This window comes from Medicago sativa, chromosome 1 (assembly GCF_051527215.1).
Source record: "Medicago sativa cultivar Bolivia chromosome 1, Bolivia_mono, whole genome shotgun sequence".
Lineage (NCBI taxonomy): Eukaryota > Viridiplantae > Streptophyta > Magnoliopsida > Fabales > Fabaceae > Medicago > Medicago sativa.
In genome coordinates, this window is record NC_140749.1 from 90,145,549 (window position 1) to 90,168,065 (window position 22,517).

Below are 22,517 nucleotides of genomic sequence, written 5' to 3' on the forward strand. Positions count from 1 at the left end.
GGGTCTTCTCCTAGGAAGCGAGCGGTTTACACAACAAAATGCTATTTATAAAAATAAAATAAAAAAATGATTATGATAAAGTAAAAAGTTTTATATATGATGGTTAGAATTAATTGAGAATGTAAAATATAGAAGAAGAAAAAATTTTAGAGAAAATAAGTGATAGAAATTAATTTATCCTAAAAGGCCAAAATCATTTAGCATGTGAATCATTCTATTTAAGTGTGCTTTTTTAACTTCCAAGATTATCTCCTCTCACATGTAGGTATGATTTATGAATAGAACATTATTGTGCAGCTTTGTCAATCCAACCTATTGAGATAATGTTTGTTTATTGTTGTAGTATCTCCTTTTCACAGTTGAGTTATGCGAGTAATTTTGATATACTATTGTGGTCTTATCTGAAAATATTTTTTTTAAAACTGAAGAAAAGCAAGTACTATGTCATCTCTCTAAAAGCACACAGCCGTCTCCCTTTCCCTCAAATCCAAACACCCTTCTTCAACATGTAGATCCTTATGATGGTGGTGCGACGAGGCGCAGTCTCCGCATCACCACACCTCCGGTGACCTTTGCACCAGTGGCTTTAGGAGTTGTAGCAGTTGCTCACGGTGGTGGCTCCTAGTTATTCTCTTGGCGGCTGGTTTCATGGTGGTGTTGGTTTCCGGTTCATGGTGGTTTTTGTGGTTGTTGCAGCTGATTTTTGTGGTGGCTCATGGTGGTTTGTGGTGGTAGATTTAGATCCATACTTGGATTCGGATCTAGATCTGTATCTTTGGTGGCTGCTAAGAAAGATATGGCATGGTTTCTCTTTAAGATTATCTTCTATCTCTTTCATTACATGGTTTGTTACACCAAAACTCCATTAATTTTCATTTTCATTTTGAATTTTATGGGTTAAGATATGGCATGGTTATCCACTTCTGTGAAAATATTTTTGAAGTTGTGAGGACTCTTTGCCTGTAGTATTTTTATTGTGAGTAATTATGGTCATCACTCTTCAAAATTGTTGCTTAAGTGGCATTATGTATGCTAACTGGCTGCCATGGAAATGCCTTATGTGTTTCAAGAAGCTTTTGGAGGTCAACGAAAAATAAATCCAGTGTCTAAAGTTCCTTGGAACTAGTATGTCGGATTTGGTTTGTCGGATAATTTTGGTGGTTCAGCTCTTAATGGATTTTAAGACTGGTTCATGGGTTGGATTGCGGTGCTTTGGGGTGAGCTTTTGGGTGGCAGTTTAGGTTGTGTGGTGGTGGTGATGTGGTGTGAGGAGGTTAAGGGTTTCGGGATCCGGGAAGTGCTGTTCAGATCCGCCATTTTTGCTCCACCATTGGTTCTCTTTTACTACGGCGACGAACGCATTCTCCTTGTCACAGGCGACCGCCTTTTTATGATCTGGGTTGTGGTTCCGCTTTAAACCGGCGTCACTGCCCGTGTTTTGTTGTTGGAATTCGTCTTCCTCTAGATTTATGTTTGTGTTGTTGCTTGTTTCTTGGCGAGGATGTTTTGGTGGCGTGGTGATGCAGTGACGGTGGTGGTGGTGGTGATGCGCGGTGGTGATGCAGTGGTGGTGGAGGTTATTGAATTGTGGTGGGGGTGGTGATACGTGGTGGTGGTGATGTATGGTGGGGGTGATGATGTGTGGTGGTGGTTGGTGTTTTAAGTGAGGAGATGGGTGCTTGTTGTGGTGATTTCCTTTAGAAGCAACCTCTGTTATACAGGTCCATGTTCGTCGTCACTAGCTCTTGGTTGTGCTTTTTGGGTGGTTTAGGTGTTTACGAAGTTTGGAGGGTGTGTGTCACGTTGTGTTGAGTCTTTTCCTTTTGATTTGTTTGTTGTTTAAACTTCGCATGCCATGTCTTTCGTCTGACATATTGTGTACAAGTTTTCGGTGGGCAGGTTCATTTGGCTTCGAGATCGAGAGTCGGGGTCTAGCTGCAATCTTTGTTTGACTTGATTTGGTTTTTCTCTGGTGTACTAGGGGCGAGGGGTGCCCTGCTAATTTGGTACTATAATCTGGTGGGTTGATCACTTTTGATTCGAGATCGGGAGTCAGTTCTTTGACTCAAGTTGATTTTTGGGCTTTGTGTTGTGCTCTTTCGGTGGTTCGGAGGTCGCGAGGTTTGTGATAGCTGCATGATCCTTCGGTTAGGTGCTCTTCGAAATGTGGCTCAGCTTGGGTGTTGGGGTCTGGGAGTTTTATTTTGAGGGTGGTCTTTGTGGAGTAGTGACGATGGGCGGTGGTGGATACCGTGCTTATAATGCTTTTTTTTTTAGTTTGTTTTAGGTGGTGATGTGTTTTGGTGGGTTTATCTTGAGGGGTGTTTTTAGGTGGTTATGGTATACCGTCTATATGCGGCACCATTTGTATCTTGTTTTGTCCATACCTTGCGTCTTGCAGGGATGGTGTTTAATAATATTTGCCGATTAAAAAAAACTGAAGAATGGCTCTATGACTTGGGCATCATTTTGCAGTGCCATTATTTCAAGTATAGCTCTGGCATTGAAACATGATTTTGGTTTTTAATTGTTGGGAAAATAGCGCAAACAAATCTCATTAGCATTAGCAGAGAAGAAGAATGAGAACAGGGCTCAAATAATACCAAATGAGAAGTCTTATCATTAGCAGAGAAGCAAAGTAGCAGTAGTAATAAATAAATAAATTCTGAACTTAATTCTTTGTTTTAAATTGGTTTTATTTTTCAAATTGTTCCTTTATCTAAGTTGTCGTTAATTATATTTGTCCACTCTGTTAGTCTTTTCGTGTCTAATATTCTTGATATGGTTTCAGCTATTTGATTGCAGACCCATTGTATGCAATAGTGAATCGCCAACACCTATTTTTTTTTGTTTTTCTTCGTATTCTTCCTTTATTCTTTTTCATCTTTGTACCATCTTTATGAGAAAAGTTAAAAACTCAAATTATGTTTTCAAAAATTCAATCTTCATCTCTTCTTTTCTCAAAGACCCGTAAATTTGTTAAAATTAACCCAACAACATATGAATGTTTCCCCATCTAAATTAAAAATCGAATTTAAGTTCAAAATCAAATCCGATGAAGGTGATGGTTGAGAAGCATCCACCACCATTTTCGACTTAACCCATTTTAATTTGTTGATATTGTTTGTAGTTTGTTTCTAGTTCCACGTTGCTTAGGTTCTACACTATTGACTGTATAAATATGTTTGAATACCCTCATCCCTTGAGCTAGCTTTTGAGATTGAGATCCAAGCCTATTTTACGTCGTATTAGAGCCGGGTATTCAAACATATTTATACATGGGTTCGGTGTATATAATGCATTATGGGAATTTTTATTTTGGGAATTCAAACCTAGAAAATTCGGTGCCCATTTAGATGTTCGTGGTTTATGCAAGATGCAATATATCTGCATGATCTAACGGTCTTTTTTTTTCCTTTTAAAAAAATCAAAGAATTATTATTAAAAAATTTAGTAAAGTCTATGGTGGACCACCTAAAAAGTTTGTCCACCTTAAATATTTAAGATATTTATAGTTAAAAATTAATTGAAAAAACCAATATGATTCACGATTTCTCGGCAACTTAGATAAGGAACCAATTTGCAAATTTTTATAATTATGGGACCTTTTAAAAAAAATGAGCAAATTCTGGTTTTTTACACTTTAAATATATACATATATCAAATTCTGAGACCATTTTTTGGTCCCTTAACTTATTTTTTGTTTTTACTTTGGTTCCCTAACTATAAAATGTCTCAATTTGGTCCCATAAATCTTCTGCCGTTTACTATTTTGGTCATCTCCGTTAGTTTTTTCATGTTTAACATTTTTGATATGATTTCAACCATTCGATTGCAGGTCTATTATATTTAACAGTGGATCGCCAACAGCTAATTTTTTTTTCTTTTCTTCATCTTCTTTCTTCTATCACTTCTTCACATTCATACCAAATTCATCAATATTCATACGATAACCAGAAGAAAAAAAAATCTAGAAAAAAAAAATCAACATTTAACCAACATATAAAACTCATATCAACATCGAATCATCCATTCGACAAATAAATAAAATCAATACCTTCATATATCAACTTATGAGAATTCAATACAACAAATAAAACTCAGTACCTCACAGCAATTAACAGAACAAATCAAAAAAGAAAAGGAAAAACTAGAAGAAAAGAATGTTTATATATGAGTTTCAATTCAATTTCAATTACTCACTCACTCACTCATCATTAACTTAATTAATTGCATATCATATGCATATAAATGTAGGACGAAGTGGAGTTAATGTCTAAAATGTTTGTGTTCAACTCCATTTTTAATTAATGCTACCAACGCAGCAACCGCTCTTGATAAACCTCTTGTTTGCGAAGATAATGGAAAATGGGTTAGGGATCTGAAAGGGGTTAGGATCTGCGGCGGCTTGCGGTGCTCGACAAAGTTGTGGTTGCTGTGATTCCATGGCGGTGGAGTCTCTCTCACAGTTTCAACTTTTGGAGAGATCAAAATAGTAAACGACAAAAGATTTATGGGACTAAATTGAGACATTTTATAGTTAAGGGACCAAATTGATAACAAAAAATAAGTTAAGGGAGAAAATGATGTATTAAGCCAATTAAATAAATACGCGTGGCCGTGGGTATTATTCCATTCCCGCCAAATAACCTTGTATCACCATCAATGGAAGCGACGGAGGGAGAGAATGCGTTGAACTTGCTTCGAAGCAGAATCTGCGATACTGGATTCATCTTCAAAGACTCTCCAGATGCCAATTACAGGTACCACAAACTTCCCTTTTCTTCTCAATTCAATTTTAATCAAATCACTTATTTTAATCAATTATTATTATCATTACCAGCAAGCTCAAATTCATGATATCAACTTCCGTCGCCGAAGCATGCAACAATTCTATTCTTCTTCTCGGTCCTCGTGGCTCCGGCAAGCTTGCGGTTTGTTTTCCACACACATCTACATCTACTTAAAGGTTTCTAATTCTTCTTCCGTTTAATTTTCTCTTTTGTTTTTTCTTTTTAGGTTTTGGATCTAGTTCTTCAAGATTTGTTGATTCAATATCCTGACTCCATTTCAGTGGTATTCAATTCAATTTTTAATTCCTTGCCTCCATAAATTATTTTTTTTTTTTTAATTTTATCCCATTTACCCTAGTTATTATTTTCAATTTGAATTATATTTTCATGGATTTTTGCAGGTTAGGTTGAATGGGCTTTTACATTGTGATGATATCTCTGCATTCAAGGTTCTCATACTAATTTAAACACCTTCTATATCATATTATAATTTAATTGCCTCATTTACTTTATCTGTGAGTAAAACACCAAATTCGTCCCTCACTTTGTAGCACATTCTCTCCGAGATTATGAATATTTCAAAAAAGTCCCCGACTCTATTAAATTATCAAGTTGGTCCCTGAATTTTAACCATTTTTTATCAAGTTGGTCAATATGTTTAACAACTCACTGTCAATTTAGTCACTAACAGCCAGTAGTCATAGGACTAATCTGGGAGGTGGGTGGGGGTTGGGTTGGGTTGGGTAGCTCAACTGGTTTGAGTTAAGGGATAAGAAGTTGGAGGAGTTCAAACCTACTAACATTTGTTATTCAAACAAAAAGTCATGGGTCTGATCCCCTTAGAATGTAGAGTAACAGTTAAGGGACAACTCTTCTCCCAACAAATGCAGCTCTATTCCCATCACTGGGATTCGAATTTGGAAAATATGCCTAGTTTTAATTCTCTCAAGTAAATGGTTTTCTGATGTATTGTGATTTTTGAGGTTCTTTATGTTGAGTGTTGATTTACTGATGATTTTGCTTAAGCTAGTCTTGCTTTGTTTGCAATACAAGGGTTCTTATTTGCCTAATTTGTCTCCTTCGTTACGTTCTCATTCTTGCCTAAATGATAAAGGAAAATTGGTTGGCATGAGGTCTATTTGAGTGTTAAACTACATAAATTCAATACAGTATTAATCTTCAACAATGGATTAGCTCGGGAGCTTATAGATTTGTCTTCTTGAGGAACTGTGACAATGCCCTTTTTGAATTCTGGTCAAATCTTTCTCCTACTACAAACTTGTGAAATTCAAAGGAATTGGATGGTTATGGAGTTTACAGCGCACCTTAGATTATTTCTGGTTAGGCAAAAGCTGTGATGCTTTCATTAGGCAGTGTATTTATGAATACTAAATAATAAAGGAATTGGATGGTTATATAATTTATTAATCTTATCATGGAAATTGTTCAAACTAGTATATTTAAGTTGCACTGCTGCCTTTTCTTGTATAGTATCTCATTTGTTGTTGCAAATGATGTTCAACCAGGAAATTGCTAGGCAGTTATGCATGGAGCATCAATTGCTATTCTCTAAAGCGGTAACATGACTGACATATACACAATTTGCACTATACATTTACAGCTATGTAGAATGGTTTGTTAAATTTGATATGAACCTTTTGTAGGCATCATTTGATGACAACTCCCAATTTATGGTAGCCGTGCTAAAGTAAGTGAAGTTTTCTTGGTTGAAAAAGGAAAATATTTTGAATTTCTAAAGCATTTGTTATCTTTGTGTTGTAGGGAATGTGGATTAGCACATAAAACTGTAATTTTTATTTTGGATGAGTTTGACCTATTTGCTCAGGTAAGACTTTATTATATATTCCCCTCTGACTGTTACTAAAAGCTTAGCATAGATTACTGGTTATGACTGTCGTTAATACTAGTTATGATCAACTACTATATTAACTAATTTCAGCCGTGTGTTCTGTGTGAAATGTTTTGTATTACATGTTTGGTTTTGACTTCGTTAACCAAACATTTACTTCTACTTGCTTACTAATTTTCTGCAGGGTAAACAACGGTTACTTTATAGCTTGCTAGATGCAATGCAATCAGTATCATCACAAGCTGTAGTACTAGGCATTAGCTGCCGCCTGGTACGTGCATTACAGTTATTTCCTATTTTCAGTGATCAGGTCTAAATAGTTATACCTGGTTAACAAACAATAAGATTTCTTTAAATTGATATTGTTGTGTGATGTACAAAGTATGGTTATTTGTTGCGAGTTTTCCAATTTGATTTGCTTGTTAATCTTGAGAATCTATCACTGCATAAGGTGCTTGGAGATAATGAGTGACTCTTACAAATCAAAATAATTGACCATGCAGGATGCAGATCAGCTATTGGAGAAAAGAGTACGATCTCGTTTTTCACACAGAAAGCTGTTGTTCTTACCACCTTCAATAGAAGATTCACAAAGGTAGATAAATTGTAGTTACCTTTGCCGTTTGGAGTGAACCATGCTGAATATGATGTCAAACATGCTGTTTTGACTTAATATGCAGATTATTGGTGCATATGCTGACATTACCGATAGATTCAAGCCTTCCATATGATTATGCTGTTGAATTTAATAAAAAGGTTCAAGTATCCTTTTTATCCCGAGGGTTTTTTATGTTGAATCTAGTTATTCTTTTATAATTTATTCATTTCGCATACTACTTGGATTGAGGTTTGCATGCCTGCTATATTCTGCAATTGTGAAGACTTAATAATTGGATGCTAACCTGTAGTGCATACGTTTTTGCATTTTGGCCAGATGTTCATTTATGATTATATATAAGTTAGTAACTATGGAGAAAGAGCTATTGCTTGCAATCCTATTCAGTTCTTTGCATTCACTGTATTTATGTTTTTATGAATAATTGATTCGTCAACAGCTATTAAAACTACCATTTTCATAGGAAAATTTACATCTGTGTTTTTCTTGATTATTGAAAATTCACACTTTCATACCTGGTATAGAAATCCTTTACAAATTACAGAATATTATAGAAGACAAAAGGTTCAAAGAAATCTTCAATAAATTATTGAACTTTGACTCCTCTGTCAAGCATCTGTTGAAATTCCTGTAAGTATATTTTGGTACTTCTATTAGTTTTTCAATATCAAATAGATTATCCTCCCAGACTTAGGCGAGTTTGTTGATTTTCCAGATTCTATGCAGTCTCTCATATGGATTTGCAGACTGGGTTTCTGTCCCGGGAAAACTTTGAAACTGCATTTACAAACATCCAGAGACAGCCCAAACTGGAATGTTTAAAAAGTATGACACTCTTTTATAATTTATTATATGACAGTCAGCACACATTCAAAGACCTTATAGTTATAATACGCTCTTCTTTTTGCATTAGAGATTTCATCAAGTTCCTATCTTTACCCATTTGTCGAGTCATGGTTTCTCCCTGTTGGGTTTTCTTTATAATTTGGTAATGATGGATTCTTTTCTCATGCTACAGTCATTGTTTATTTAGTTTCGTTAAAAACTGCAGCATTAGTGTTCTCTCTCTCATCATGCCATACTTCTCCAGAAACTACCGCTTATTAGCTGGTCAAAAATATGGAAGAACTTAAACACTTGGACCAAAGAAGCAAATTGCTCAATACTTTTATATGCTTTTTTTACAGAAATATTTATCCTCATAATTAAATCTATAGACCTAGATATCAATGGTAATTGACGAAGATGGTAATTACTAAAGTAACTAACAACAATTTTGAAAGTGTGTTTGTCCGACAAACATTTACTCTAGTTTTTCCATATAACCCATGTGTTAAGGGAGAGAAAACTGCTGTAGCATGAGAGGATATTCTTGGATAATAATTATTTCATGGGTTCTTAAACTCTGATAAAGACTTATTGACTACAAAGGATTTTAAAGTCACGTTTCTGTCTACAAAACATTGCCGTATTCTTTAGTTGAAGCACACCTGGAAAAAGAAAAGCATTGCATTTTATATTCTCTCCCGTTGGTCTTCATGTAGAAACTAATGACTTTTTTGTTATATCTTCATTGCTAGCAGATTGCTCCGTTTTAGAACTTTATATTTTGGTAAGCATGAAGAGATTGGAAGTTAAAGAGAAAAGTTTGTGTAACTTCAATGCAGTAATGAAAGGTGATATTTGTTTTTTTTTTAATTTCATTATTCGTCTCACTTTATTCCTTAACGCATCTCTTATATCTTGCAGAGTATAAAAGCATACATGATTCTTTCCAGACTTCTGATTACTATGCAAGGAATGTCTGTTTAAGGGTGTGTGTGCTTGCTTTGATGATTTATTTAAGCCAAATGTGTATATAAAGTAAATAATTTTTGTGGTAATATTCCTATGATCATCTGACACCAATCCCATGCTTATTTGGTGGTATTTTTACCATGTGTGTGCAGGCGTTTGAACACCTACTACACCGTGAACTGTTATGTTTCACAGACAACAGAGGACATAGTTTATCTGTTGAATTTCGTCCTGTAAAGCTCTTAATTTCATCTGCTGAACTGCATCAGGGACTAAAGGCATCTCAGTCATGCCCTGTAAGTTAACTGACAAAACAAGCCCACCTGTATTTTATTTTTATGCATCACATGAGCATTTGATCTGTGTTTTGGGTTAAATTTGTTTTCTGCTTTAGTATATTTGTATCTTCTTTGAGTTCTTTCAATCATGGTTATATGTTACATGTGCAGAGGTAGTCGTAATGGGAGCATAATTTTTTAATTTGTATGTTTTGGCAGGCTATCCTTCAAAAGTTAGTAGAACGTGACGGCTGAACACCCGAAGACCACAACGGTTTGCTGCCTCACATTGGTCAACACTTTTCCTTGATTACCAAAGTTAATATATATGGAATGAATATGATTCCAAATTTTGATGAGATCAACTTGTTTGTGAACTGTAATTTGTTTAGTCAACACTTTTCCTTGATTATAAATTTATAATTGATGTACATGGATATGTACTCCCTTATGTATTGCCAAGTTATGGCATCAAAATTATTTAGCTAGCTACCTCTTAATTGTTTTAACTTGCACTCGCATGAAGTGTTTATGTAGTTTTTTTTTTTTTCTAGAAAATTTAAAACTAATCCAATCCAAACCAATATAAATTTGATTTCATTGGAGAGGATTTGACTTAAAATCGATCTGACTGTACAACCAAAGAACAAAATCAAATATATTGGATCAAAGTTCAAATAATCTATACCAATTCAATCTTCACAAACATCCCTACTTTGGAATAAATATTATGTATTTTGGTTTTAAAGGGGAATACAATCATCTTTCATGTTACTTTCAATCCTTAGTTAACGGTGTGATCTATGAACTTTATTAAATATTACATGTTTTCAGTTTGACTGTTGGGTATATAATTTAACATTTTATCTTTTAACCCATTTATCGGAATCTGAAGGATATAGAAACCTAACGGAGACAAGAAACGAGATTCATAGACGCAATCGAAGAAATCACCTAAAACAACACCCTACATACCAATAAGCACAAAAATGTAATGTGTCTTTTACTGGTAGAAAAAACCAAGGGGACGTTAATTCAGTTGGTGCATGCGTTGATTTCTTAATTTTTGTAGTTTTTTTTTTTTTTGGTCAGGATTTTTGTAGTTTTTTATACATGAATAAATGGATTTTATAATGTGAATCACCATGATAATGTATATGTGACGCAGAACGAAAGAAAGGATTAGCAAGCGTTAAACCTAAAAGATAAATTGACAAGTTGCAAGTGACAAACCTATCAAAAAAGGGGTTTTTCCTCGATAATTTTATTGAATGAAAAACTGCATCTTAGGCTACGAATGTTTAGTTTAAATACTAGGGAAATAACAAATCCTAATGAGCCGAAAAATAACAAACTGAAACAAAAACAGAAAAATAATAAAGTTGTGCTGAAATGATAAAAATCCGGTTTCGTGAGCGAATTCCCTTTCCGAAAAGGTATAATTCGAGTCAATCCAACACCGGATGTCAAATCTGCACTATTCCCATTGAGTCTTTCTTGCGCACCGCACCACTTCATCTTCGATACATGCAGCCAGTTTGCCTACATCAATATATCTCTACGCAGCTTTCTTATCAACCATAACAATTCAGTTATATACTTAAATCTTGGTAACAACGTAGTAATATAATTGAGGACTAAGCATAATGTAGCTGACTAAACTACTATCAATATGGAAGAGGACAAGGTTTATGATCTTGTCAAAAAAAGGTTTATGATGTCAAGTTAGTAGAGCAGCTAGTGTTCAAAGAGAATTCCTATTTTATGTCTATATTTCACTAACACACAAAATTGCCTGACACAAACTAAACAGTTGCTTTTGTCTCATTTTAGCTGATCGATCAGTTCAAGGTTGTGCATTGATTTCCTTTCTCAATTTGGACAGCTACTTCCACAAGCATCAAAAACCATGCAATCCCTCTTTGATTTGTCAGCTAAATCACAAGGTTCACATCTTTGTCTCCCATTCTTCTAAGTCCTCCTTTGTTCATTCCGTCCAAACTTTATAAATAACAAGATTCATTTCCAATCTCTCTCCCCTTCCATATCCTTTGGAGAGTGAAAGTGAAAAAATAACAACAAAAAAAAAAAAAAAGGAACAGAACAATGGCTGTTACTAATTTTACATGTTCAGCTTCTTCCTTTCTTGTAAGGTGTTGTTCTATGAAAGAAAATCATCATGACCAATTGAACAGTAACAACAGTATTAGAATGAATGGAAGTTATAGGTCTCCAATTAAAGTTGAATCTCTTAGTCAAACAGCTGAAGCTGCACCTACAACTCTTGTTGAAAATGGTCTGCGCCAAAACATACCAACAAAGAAACAATTGGTTGATCCTCATCGTCAAGGTCTCATGGTTGAAGGTGGTGTTGGTTATAGACAAACTGTTGTTATTAGGTCCTATGAAGTTGGTCCTGATAAAACTGCTACACTTGAGAGCATCCTCAATCTTCTACAGGCAATTCAAATCTTTATTATTACACTTTTTCTAATTGAATTCAATTCATATGCATTGTAATTGTAAAAACAAGTTTTACATGTGCATCGAGTCACTTCTCACGACTTCGATAAAAAATCACAAGGGCTTCATTGTTTTGTTTCCAATGCAATCTACTATAGTTTAATGAACAGTATATTTAATTTCGTGCAGGAAACAGCATTAAACCATGTATGGATGTCTGGACTACTCAGTGATGGATTTGGAGCAACACATGGAATGATGAGGAATGATCTCATTTGGGTTGTATCAAGAATGCAAGTTCTCATTGATTATTATCCCATTTGGTAAGACCCTCTTTTTTACAATTATTTATTATACATAGACACAAATTTATGTACATTAGTCCTCTTGTTGGAAGACAGAATTGAATTTGATAACTTTCATGCCATACTTGACAAAAAATGTACTATTTCTTAGAGGTTCTCCTAGAAGTTTTCTCCATATTAATCAAGATCTTTTGTCCTATACCTCTTTGGTGGCAGACAACTAGCTCTTTTAAATTTAAATATACATTGCATAGAGTTTCACTAAAACATTCCATGTTTTAATCCATCATATGGGCCAAGGCAATCCCAAATCATAGCCAGAATACCTTGTTGTACATAACCATAGGAAATTTACTGAAGATTCAAAACCAATTTTATTGAATTAACTGAAGTTTTATTTTTACTACCAAGTATCATCATTCATCATGGCATAAATAATATAATAACTAGTATACACTTAACATGTGACAGGGGAGAGGTACTTGAGATTGACACATGGGTTGGAGCATCGGGCAAGAATGGTATGCGACGTGACTGGCTCATAAGGAGTCAAGCCACGGGCCAAATTTTTGCTCGTGCAACAAGGTATTGTATACATATATACTAACTATGTCCATTTTTATCAGCACCCTTTTGTTCTCGCAAAAAGGTACTTGCAAAAAAGGACAGAGGTAGTACTAGTCGAGCACAATTTCGCAAACTTTTTTAAAACTTTTTTTCGTAACTATTCTGACTGATATTGACACATAAAACAGCACATGGGTGATGATGAACAGCAAAACAAGACGCCTCTCCAAAATGCCAGAAGAGGTGAGGGATGAACTTACACCTTGGTTTATTGAGAAGCAAGCAATAAAAGAAGATGCTCCCGAAAAAATCGTGAAATTAAACAACGAGGCAAAATACATGAATTCCAATTTGAAGGTATGTCATCATTTTAATCGCGGTCATACCACAATCCTTAACATTACGAATAGCTACCGTCAAATGCAGCTTGATGTCGAGGTTGCAAAAAAACAAAATAAAAACCTTAATGTCGCGGCCTTGATTGTGGTCAAAAACATTATTTTAAAACCCTGTATTATCTTTTAATTGAAAGCTTCCACGACACAAAATATATACGATTAATGATTTGTGTCACTGTCCATTTTGCAGCCCAAGAGAAGTGATTTGGACATGAACCAACATGTTAACAATGTAAAGTATCTAAGGTGGATGCTAGAGGTAAATTCAAAACAATATTAATATACTCATTATCATTCTTCAATATTTGTACCATTATTAGAATATCAAATAGTTAACTTTCATTTTTTTTTTATTATTGATTATTTTACAGACCATTCCAGACCAAATTCTAGAGAGTCACCAATTATCTGGTATCACACTAGAATATAGAAGGGAATGTGGAAGTTCAGATATAGTTCAATCACTATGTGAACCAGAAGAAGATGAAATAGTTCTTAATGGTATGGTTGAACCAGATTACTGCACAAATTTGCTTAATGGATTGTCTTTTGTAAAATCAGATATTATAAATGGTGGTGGAGTTTTGAGCTACCTTGAGCAAAGGCCAATAAGGTATACACATCTTTTACAAGCAAAGGGAGAAAAACAAAATGAAGAAATTGTTAGAGGAAAGACTACATGGAAGAGGAAATTCACTACATGTCCATTTTCTACATAGTAATGTATGTTGAAGTGGTCTTAAAAAATTGGGAACTGAAAGGGTACAAAGTTCAAATTGTACTATGGTGTGTGCTCACTAAGAAAATTCTTGGCATAAATGTAAACGATATTATGGGAATACAGCCAAGAAGCATTTGGAGAAGAAAAAAAAAATATAAAGAAACATTATCAATGAAATTTAAATTATGAGTATGTTACTGATGTAATTCATGAAACTGGTGTGAAATATGATAATAATTTATTTATAATGAATTATGATACTCATATTTTTTATGTACCGTATTAAAAAAAAAAAAAAACTTCTTGAAATGTTACAAGAGTCGTATTCATGATATAAGTTTCTTTTTTTTTTTTTAAGAAATCAAAATAATATATAAAACCAAATGACTATCCTCCCGGCACAAGGTGTACCTGAGAAGAAATCCAAAAATTACAAGAGTATTTTAACAACAAAAACGACAATTAGCCACAACCCATAAGAATGAGTTTTGGCACCAATGATGGAAGCTATACTGAAAAACTAAGTGTTAGCTTTGAACCACCAAAAGGATAGTAATTTGATTTTTTCCAAAGCTGCAATGGGTGGTTCTCTTTACCACAAAAGATTATGTCGTTTCTTTCCTTCCAAATTACACAGACAGTAGCAAACCAAAACAAATGCATGAGAGAGCACCGAGTCTTAGCACCGCCAGAAAGGGTACCAAACTGATAAAAATGATCAACAATATTACAATGGTCTGCCGAGTAAACGCAAAGCCAATTTCGAACCAGTTGCCACATCTGACCAAACAAGGGGCAAGACAGAAAAAATTGATTTTCTGTTTCCTGGAGACCGCAACCTGCAACACACAAACACACATCTGAGCCTCAGAAGAGATAACGCCTCTACGATATAAATTTGTTTTGGCAGGCAAACGAAATCGAAACAGACGCCAAGTGAACGCAGTAACCTTCAAGGGAACTTCCTTCCTCCATAAAAGTGCCTCAGGGACACAATCAATAGGAAATGGCCGGAAAAAAAAAATCTTTTTTAAGAAATAAAAAATATGTTATGAAGTAAAATGATTTTACACAGACGTTTTAATTGTATTTCATTTTGGTTTCATGTTACAGTTTAAACTTTTAAAATCCTCTTCAAAAGAAAATTTAAACTTTTAAAATTTGTGCCCAGATATTTATTGTACTTGTACATGATAAAATATAATTAGATATCTTTGTAATACATGTTGAGTTTTAGTACATTTTATACTTACCTCAAAAAACAAAATTACATTTTATGCTGTTTCCTCTAAGAAAAAAGTACATTCTATCTTGATAGGCAATGGAGGTTGTTGTATTGGTCCATCATGTTTGCTTAAAAATCTCATAATTTATCACAAACCTATGAAAACATAATTTCTTATCTATTTTGTTCTACCAAAAATGCATCGAAACATCATATAAACACATTATATAAGAGGAGTGTTATTTGAACAACTACTTTTGTTGACAACTTATGAGACAATCTAAATATACAAAGAAATATGAGCGTTGACACAAAAGTCAAAGTAAATTTTTTTTTTGTGGTGGCCAGGGTTTGAACCCCGGACCTTACATATTTTATGCATTGTCCATACCAACTGAGCTAAGCTCAGTTGGTATAAACATAAAATAATATAAAGAAAGTAAAAACATAATGCGAGTATAAAAGAAAAAGTTGTATAAAATAATTGTTCAAATAACATTTCTCTTATATAAAGGGTTGCCTTACACAACTCCATGTTCCTTATTTATTTTGACAAAAGGAATCCGAGATTTCTAAAAGAGCAACACATAGCTCTAATGTTTGTGTATTTGCAGTGTATTTTCGAACTTAGGTCATCAAGATTGAAGAGTTAATTTTCAACCAAGCGATTTTTTGAAAAATCGGCCATAACCCAATAAAACTACTTGTATAGTTATATTTTTTATTATTACAATTAAAAAAAGAAATTGAAAAATATATTATTTAAACCAATGTCGGACGGTCAATGTGTTTTCTTTTTATTGTGTTAATACGTATAAATGACTAACAATATTTTTATGAAATTTTAATTTTGATTAAAATTATTTTGATTAAATTAATACACAACAAATTTTCTTATCTACACTAACTTTATAGAAAAATGACTATGAAATACTTTGTAAAATAATATATTAAATTATTAATGCATGTGATTTCATCCAGATGCATTTGGTTTCAGAATGATTGATTCCAGTCCATGTGAAGAAGAAAATGCCAATTTTACTAGCAGAAAAGAAACTCAAACTATGATCCACTAATACCCCATGAGATGAATAAACTCGCAAGCATTTACAATTATGAGGAGGAGGTTGATTTGATAGTATATACACATTGTATGGCTCTATGAAAACCCATAAAAATTAGGAAGGAATCAAATCAAAGAATAATAATAAAAATAAAAATAAAATGCACTACTACAATAGTAGTTAAAATTCAATTATCGCCTCTTTCTCTCTAGACTCCGGTGTAGTTGCCAAGACCAGAGAACCAAAAATGTAACAATTCCCACTCCAACTGATGACCACAAAATTACTAGCCATAAAGGCATCGACTTGGGATATAAACCTGTGAAGCAAACACAACCAATGTTTAATAATTCATGAATAATAAAAGCATCATGCATATGTATGTAGTATGGTCTAAATAATAATAAAAATTGTGGATATGTCTAGTATGGTCTCAATAAGTTCTGGTGATTTGGTCAAAGACCGACCAATTCCTTGTCTTATATTATAAGCCATCTAAGCATCTGACACCTGAATTAAAAAACTCATGTAATATCATAAGTTTCATAAAAATATGGCTTTAATTCATCATATTTCGTATAGACTATCAATGTAAAGATTTTTTTTTACATCAATGATTAATTGTCCGATCATTTACATACGATTTGTTGACAGTGTAAAATAGTTTATATTGACAGTGATCAAACGTAAACGCTAAAAATATTGTATATTTTACTAAACAACGCTGTAGTCTCTCATTGTAAAATGACTTGTAGATTTATGATATGGGACAGAAGAGTAATAACTTATCATAGGTGATTAAAAGTTGTTCAACCATCAACCAAAACGCATTTAAACCATATTATATGCATCTATAATATGGAAGAGGATGAAAGACCTACCGTGTCCAAATTTGATGCAAATCAGAAGTTCAACAATACAAATGGCGAGAGAGAGCCAACAATATGCGCCAACCTTTTTCACTGGCTTACTGAAAAAATGTTCATGAACACTATGACAAAATGTTAAAAATTCATAAGGGTGATGTCATTCATCATAGCATGAGAGACTGAGAATGTTACCTGTCTTGAAGGTATGAGTTGTACTCACGAATTGTTGGAATTGCAAGTAACCACCACAAAATTAATCTATATATAACAACTGAATTTCGTGGAGGTATCCAAAGACAAAACTTCAAAAAGAATGTGTTGAGCTCTACTGTCAAAAATACAGTGCAAAGACTGAGAACTTGAATAAATCGCCATGGACCCTGCAATGGATGCCACTCATCTTTGTCCCATTGTGCCGGTGTGAATTGGCCTAATGTTCGTTTCACCTGTAGTAGCAATCAAAGCGCGTTAAAATCACACCCACTCCCCATAGCAATCATAATAAATTAACAATGAAGTTTGGCTAAAATTCCGTCCGAGTCAATTAATATTTTTCTCATGGTGAAGATACTAGTTATATGACAATACTATCAGAAACACAATTTTAGGGAGAAAAAAAAAAAAAAAAACTATCAAACAATAAGTATTGCTGTGAAAAAGTATCATACATGCAACATCAAATTCAATAGAAATCAAAGATTCAAACATAATGGAGTGACTTATGATAAAACAAATCAAATGGAAAACGGGGAAAAAGCATACTTTTCCAATTATATTAGGTTGTCGGCTAAGACCAACCCACTTGTATGTTTTTCCATCAAAGTACCGGACAGTATTCATTCCTGCCCAAATCCCTGCAATATTAAACCGAGTCAAAGATGTTACAAACAGCTGTGGCAAATTTAATGCCAGAAGACATTAATTACAAAAAATACTGCAAAAGCAAAACTACATTCTCTTTAATAAAAATAGGTAGCAAGTTTTCTGGATGAGGAGGGGATCAGATGATTCAAACAAATAATATTTATAAAAAAAATCAAGAATTTACTGAATACCACCAGAATCATCAACCGAAGCGCACATGGTCTATCCAAAATTTTGCATTTCTAGGATGACAAAATCAAAAATTCAAAATAGGAACTGAATTTGCATGAAAATTAATATGGAACTAAGTATACTATTATTGGCTTGAACATTATTCTAAAAACAAAATTACCAACAACAAAAAAGTAACACAAGTACTACTAGTTATCATTTACAATATGATGCATAATGAAGGTTCAATGGAGTCTGAAAATAAAGTCTGTGAAGGCATGTAAAAACATTAACAAACTATAAACATGTAAGGTAATTTAATAATTCTCATCCAAGATAATGAAAATATATATATATATACCTTCAGGATTTAGACAAGTAAAAAGATATTCACATAAAAATTGATCTGAAACACTTACCAAACCAATTGCAGATCATGATGTCCAGAATAATACTGTCCCACCAACACTCGTTGAAATTTGGCAACATGTGACGGAAAGTAAGCTGAAGATGCAAATATAGGTTGTTTTGTAAAGAACACAGAAGACATACCAAAACAATAAAACCTACGTGAAAAAAACCAGATTGTATTAATCAGATCAACCCTAATGGCCTAACCTCCATCAACTCAAAACCAATTGATAACACCCAAAGAAGGGGCTGATTACGAATCAATATTGCCTTCCCCCACCACCCAATAATGTGCGCCAGAGCAAACTCGTCAAAAATAGTCTCCTGAAAAACAAAGCATAACAAATAAACCTCCATGTTAGAAGATATCAACATGATGAAGCAAAGATGGATGAACTATTTGAAGATAATAGGCAAAGGCACAAAGTTGGGAAAGAGGAAATCATACATAAACATTCTTAAACCTGCTGGCAGGATTTTCAGGCAGATATACACGACAATCAGCACCATAAGATCTTTCTGGAAGTTCTGTCAAAAACCATACAAAGCAATAACAGATTTGAAATTTAGTTAGCCGGTTTTTAAATATCCCATTAGGCATTTAAAATCTCAGAAATAACACCGATCTACAATGAAAATATTTCAAACTGATTCAAAGCTAAACTGTAAGAATCAGATTAACTTACCAACGCCGAGATCAGGATGAAGATACTTCATGAACTGTCTAGCATCGTCCCGTTTCTGTGAGGGGATTATTAAGATTAAATGTTAGTTTACTTTTATTCAGTTGCTGGAAACAGTTAAAAATGACAAAAGAAAGCAACAGAAGACAGACAAAGTTGGAGGATCAAGCTAACACATGCAAATCCAGAAAGCATGCAAAAACTGAGAGGAAAGATGCACCAACAAAACGGAAAATTTCATCCTTACAAAATATAAATCATAACCAACCTGAAAAAGCAAAAAGGTGAGGGCAACAAGGTATACAACAGCTACCCCGTGTACCAAGCGCCAAATTGCAGGATGTGGCCTAATAAGAACCCTGAATGAAAAGAAAAAACCAGTAAAAAATATAATACACATGAATCTCTAATAAAGTTTAAGCGTTATAACTTGGGAGAACAATTTTAAAATGACAAACTCACGTAGAAGGAGCTTGCAGCAAGCAATAAGTGAGAAAAACAGCAATCATTGCCCATACACCCCTACAAAGAAATAATTGTGTGGATATTTAGCATCTCATACACACAGCAAAATGCTAAACAAAGCAAAATGAACACTAATAAAACTAAAGATGCCAAACCTTTTAACGGAAGTAACAACATCGCCTGATGCATCTCTTTCAGGATCAAGTGCTCCACTTGCCCAACTGACAATAAAATTATATAAAAAAATTGAAGTGAGGGGAAAGGCTTACAATTTATAAAAGAACAAATTTCCAAGCTTATAAAAGTTACGCTACTTATTAGAAATTAGTTTATCGAGTGAAGCACTCACATAAGAAAGCCAGCACCAATAAGTAATAATGTGATCGTGCGAGGCTTGTATGCCCACGCAGTCCACGGATCATGTTCATCATCATTTGACAAATGGGAATCACCATTTTCTTTAACGACACAGTCATATCTGTTTGCTCTTCTATGACCATTAGATTCCATATTTATTGTTCCGTTGAAGCTACTTTTTCTAACTACAATTGAAATCAAATAAATAAGATCATTTGTAGATAGTAGATACTATGCAGATAGCCCCCGAGTTCTATGCACCTCAATAGATCACCTCCTACAAGTCACACAACACAAACGGGCACAAAAATTAGTCCACTTAATTCAAATATAAATCCATCATGTGAAAGTAAAAAACCATGAAATTAAGGGATATACACTGTTGGTGTAAAATTGTTTTACACTAACAACTAATCACAATCCATCAACACAACAAAGAATTACATAACTGCCTTCTATTTGAAACTTATTAGCATGACGTGACAAATTGAAGAGATGTGATTGGATGTCAATGTGAAAACTTTACTATGACTGCATATACCTTAATCTCTGAAACAATATCAGATAAAAAAAATTACACCTAAGTATTTCATTTTCTATAATTAAAAGACACACCAGGCACTAGCATAACACATGGAATACTAACAAGATCTTGTTAAATATCCATGTATAATTGCATTTCAATTACATGTTATGAGGACTTCAATCACAAGAGAAAAATATTGAGCAAATAACAAGAGTATGAAGAAGTACAGAATCCACAAATACCATTGTGTAATACTAAATTTCTAATATGCATGGTAAAATAATGATTACATACGATAAAGTGTAAACATACAAACTGAAAAGAGTTCAAAAAAAAATCACAAAAATATTTATAATATACCTATTGCAGTATACTAAGTACATCAAGTACATTAACAGTATACCAAGAGTGCCGTAAAAAAACATGCAACAGTATCTACCAAGAGTCAATAACCTCTGCATAACAAAACCATTTAAATTAGGGTTCAAAATTAAAGATTTAACTAGAAACACCTACAAATCCACTGAATTGACAACACAATAAACCCCAACTTTGTAAATTGTAGCATATGGTACAATCTGGTGACAATTTATTGTCAAAACATTTTACCTTTTTGTAAAAAAAGCATTAAAAAATAATAAATTGAGTGAGAGTTCAACGGTTCATCTAAAATTCTATAGTACATAATTGTAATCAACAATAATAGTACAATATTACACAAAAACTGAACATCATCATTAATCTCTAATAACAGAAGCATCTGAACACAGAAGAGACTCACATGCACATCATTAAGAAGCACAAATAACTCAAAAACTGTTGAGCAAAAAACAAAAAAAAAATTTAGTATATGCTGCTAAACAACTAGAAATAAACATCATTTGAAGATTCCAAGACGATTATAACACCATGATGGATCTAAATCTGGCATCAGTAACAATGATTAAAAAAAAAGGCATAATTAAACAACTGTGTATATGGATGCATGTAAAACAAAAATAATAAATAAAAAAATAAAAAAACACAATGAACCCAAAATTGATTGATGAAAAAAACAAGTGGGGTAAACATAAAAAACAAAAGTTGAATACGAATTATTGAAGAATTAAAGAAAAAAATAAATGGGTAGTGGGGAAAATGACGTACTACATGGAGTAGATTAGGCTATGTTATGTACGTGTGTGTTGGTGTTGTACGAGAGTATGATTCGTTGGTAATGAAAAAGAGATTATTAATTATTGAGAAGAAAATAAAAAGTGTGTTATAAATGGTGTACTATGAGAAGAAGAAGAAGAAGAAAAAAAAAAAAGAGATAGTAGTAACAACAACTTACGTAATAAAGAGAGAGAGAAAGAGGCAGATAAAGGACCCCTGGCCGTACGATTGGAGAAACGAGGAGATCGTAACCGTTAGATGAGAGGGATGAATCGGAGGATGAAGAAGAAGAAGGTTATGGTTATGTATGTTGTTGAGTTTCAGGTTGAATTGATAATGATGAATAATGAATGAATGAATGAATGATATGAATATATTGAAGTGGCAGTGACAATGAAAGGGGAAAAAATAAATAATCGATGATTTATTTTTTGTGTATTGTTTCTCTCTCTTTCTTTCACTGTCTATCTATCTATCTGTGTGTTTATCATGTTTTTGGTTTTATGTAATTGTTGTTTTTTGGTGTTGAAAGAGTCTGCAACAGCGGCGAAAAGGTGAAGGATGATGATGATGAGAAATTTTTAAGAGAGAGAGAGAGAAAAGGAGAAGTACGATGGTCAAAGATAGATTCAAGATGTTTTTAGATACGCACGATGACGATCCATCATCACCAACATTTTTTCTTTATCATTTTATACCCCTTTTTATTTTTCATTTATTATTGTACCTTATTTTTATCACTTCCTCTATTCTTGTCCCTCTATATGTCTTGTTACTTTCTTACCCTCCATTTTTTAAATAAATGTATTCTCTCCAAAATTAATTATATATAAGTATATCATACTTGCTAGTTAAGAAACCTTTGTGTCAAGAAAAATCTTGCTTTGAGATGAAAACTGCAGCATTTGTGTGAGGTAAG

At 33.5% G+C, this 22,517-nt stretch overlaps 3 protein-coding genes across 9 annotated transcripts; 2 read left to right on the forward strand and 1 right to left on the reverse strand.

The window, feature by feature from the left end:
* Nucleotides 1-4,634: 4,634 nt before the first annotated feature.
* Nucleotides 4,635-9,863, forward strand: ORC4 (origin recognition complex subunit 4). Of its 2 annotated transcripts, none has more exons than XM_085740498.1 (16): nucleotides 4,635-4,763; nucleotides 4,844-4,934; nucleotides 5,020-5,076; nucleotides 5,195-5,242; nucleotides 6,320-6,370; nucleotides 6,458-6,501; nucleotides 6,576-6,639; nucleotides 6,848-6,934; nucleotides 7,167-7,258; nucleotides 7,344-7,425; nucleotides 7,824-7,909; nucleotides 7,995-8,104; nucleotides 8,863-8,955; nucleotides 9,029-9,093; nucleotides 9,229-9,372; nucleotides 9,574-9,863. In XM_085740498.1, the coding sequence occupies exons 1-16, from the start codon at nucleotides 4,666-4,668 to the stop codon at nucleotides 9,607-9,609; spliced, it is 1,248 nt and encodes a 415-aa protein (XP_085596624.1). In that variant the 5' UTR covers nucleotides 4,635-4,665; the 3' UTR covers nucleotides 9,610-9,863. The 2 variants fall into 2 exon arrangements, with proteins under 2 accessions (XP_085596624.1, XP_085596625.1); XM_085740499.1 differs by having other exon boundaries at nucleotides 7,344-7,419.
* A 569-nt stretch (nucleotides 9,864-10,432) lies between these two features.
* LOC146958985 (palmitoyl-acyl carrier protein thioesterase, chloroplastic-like) lies at nucleotides 10,433-14,060 on the forward strand. The gene is made up of 6 exons (XM_085740500.1): nucleotides 10,433-11,814; nucleotides 12,007-12,140; nucleotides 12,594-12,707; nucleotides 12,878-13,046; nucleotides 13,278-13,346; nucleotides 13,459-14,060. Exons 1-6 carry the CDS (start codon nucleotides 11,461-11,463, stop codon nucleotides 13,804-13,806), a joined length of 1,188 nt encoding a protein of 395 aa, XP_085596626.1. The 5' UTR covers nucleotides 10,433-11,460; the 3' UTR covers nucleotides 13,807-14,060.
* A 2,061-nt stretch (nucleotides 14,061-16,121) lies between these two features.
* On the reverse strand, nucleotides 16,122-22,213 carry PSS1 (phosphatidyl serine synthase family protein). Of its 6 annotated transcripts, none has more exons than XM_085740495.1 (14): nucleotides 21,777-22,213; nucleotides 20,804-20,898; nucleotides 19,910-20,194; nucleotides 19,716-19,781; nucleotides 19,558-19,617; nucleotides 19,364-19,454; nucleotides 19,099-19,153; nucleotides 18,861-18,940; nucleotides 18,620-18,736; nucleotides 18,421-18,505; nucleotides 17,729-17,820; nucleotides 17,159-17,412; nucleotides 16,979-17,067; nucleotides 16,122-16,416 (listed from the first exon to the last, which is right to left on the reverse strand). In XM_085740495.1, exons 3-14 carry the CDS (start codon nucleotides 20,068-20,070, stop codon nucleotides 16,289-16,291), a joined length of 1,278 nt encoding a protein of 425 aa, XP_085596621.1. In that variant the 5' UTR covers nucleotides 20,071-20,194; nucleotides 20,804-20,898; nucleotides 21,777-22,213; the 3' UTR covers nucleotides 16,122-16,288. The 6 variants fall into 6 exon arrangements, with proteins under 6 accessions (XP_085596621.1, XP_085596617.1, XP_085596622.1 ...); XM_085740491.1 differs by having other exon boundaries at nucleotides 16,979-17,088; XM_085740496.1 differs by having other exon boundaries at nucleotides 21,225-22,213.
* Between the last annotated feature and the right edge of the window lie 304 nt (nucleotides 22,214-22,517).

Excerpts from the sequence above, each read along its gene's own strand:
- ORC4 (XM_085740498.1), top strand. The coding sequence starts at position 4,666 with ATGGAAGCGACGGAGGGAGAGAATGCGTTGAACTTGCTTCGAAGCAGA. Across the intron at positions 6,935-7,166 it reads TAGGCATTAGCTGCCGCCTG|GATGCAGATCAGCTATTGGA; the intron begins GTACGTGCATTA and ends TTGACCATGCAG. Across the intron at positions 7,259-7,343 it reads TCAATAGAAGATTCACAAAG|ATTATTGGTGCATATGCTGA; the intron begins GTAGATAAATTG and ends CTTAATATGCAG.
- LOC146958985 (XM_085740500.1), top strand. The coding sequence starts at position 11,461 with ATGGCTGTTACTAATTTTACATGTTCAGCTTCTTCCTTTCTTGTAAGG. Across the intron at positions 11,815-12,006 it reads GCATCCTCAATCTTCTACAG|GAAACAGCATTAAACCATGT; the intron begins GCAATTCAAATC and ends AATTTCGTGCAG. Across the intron at positions 13,347-13,458 it reads ATCTAAGGTGGATGCTAGAG|ACCATTCCAGACCAAATTCT; the intron begins GTAAATTCAAAA and ends ATTATTTTACAG.
- PSS1 (XM_085740493.1), bottom strand. The coding sequence starts at position 20,070 with ATGGAATCTAATGGTCATAGAAGAGCAAACAGATATGACTGTGTCGTT. Across the intron at positions 19,455-19,557 it reads TTGCTGCAAGCTCCTTCTAC|GGTTCTTATTAGGCCACATC; the intron begins GTGAGTTTGTCA and ends CTTTTCATTCAG. Across the intron at positions 18,506-18,619 it reads TTGGTTTTGAGTTGATGGAG|CTTACTTTCCGTCACATGTT; the intron begins GTTAGGCCATTA and ends TTGCATCTTCAG.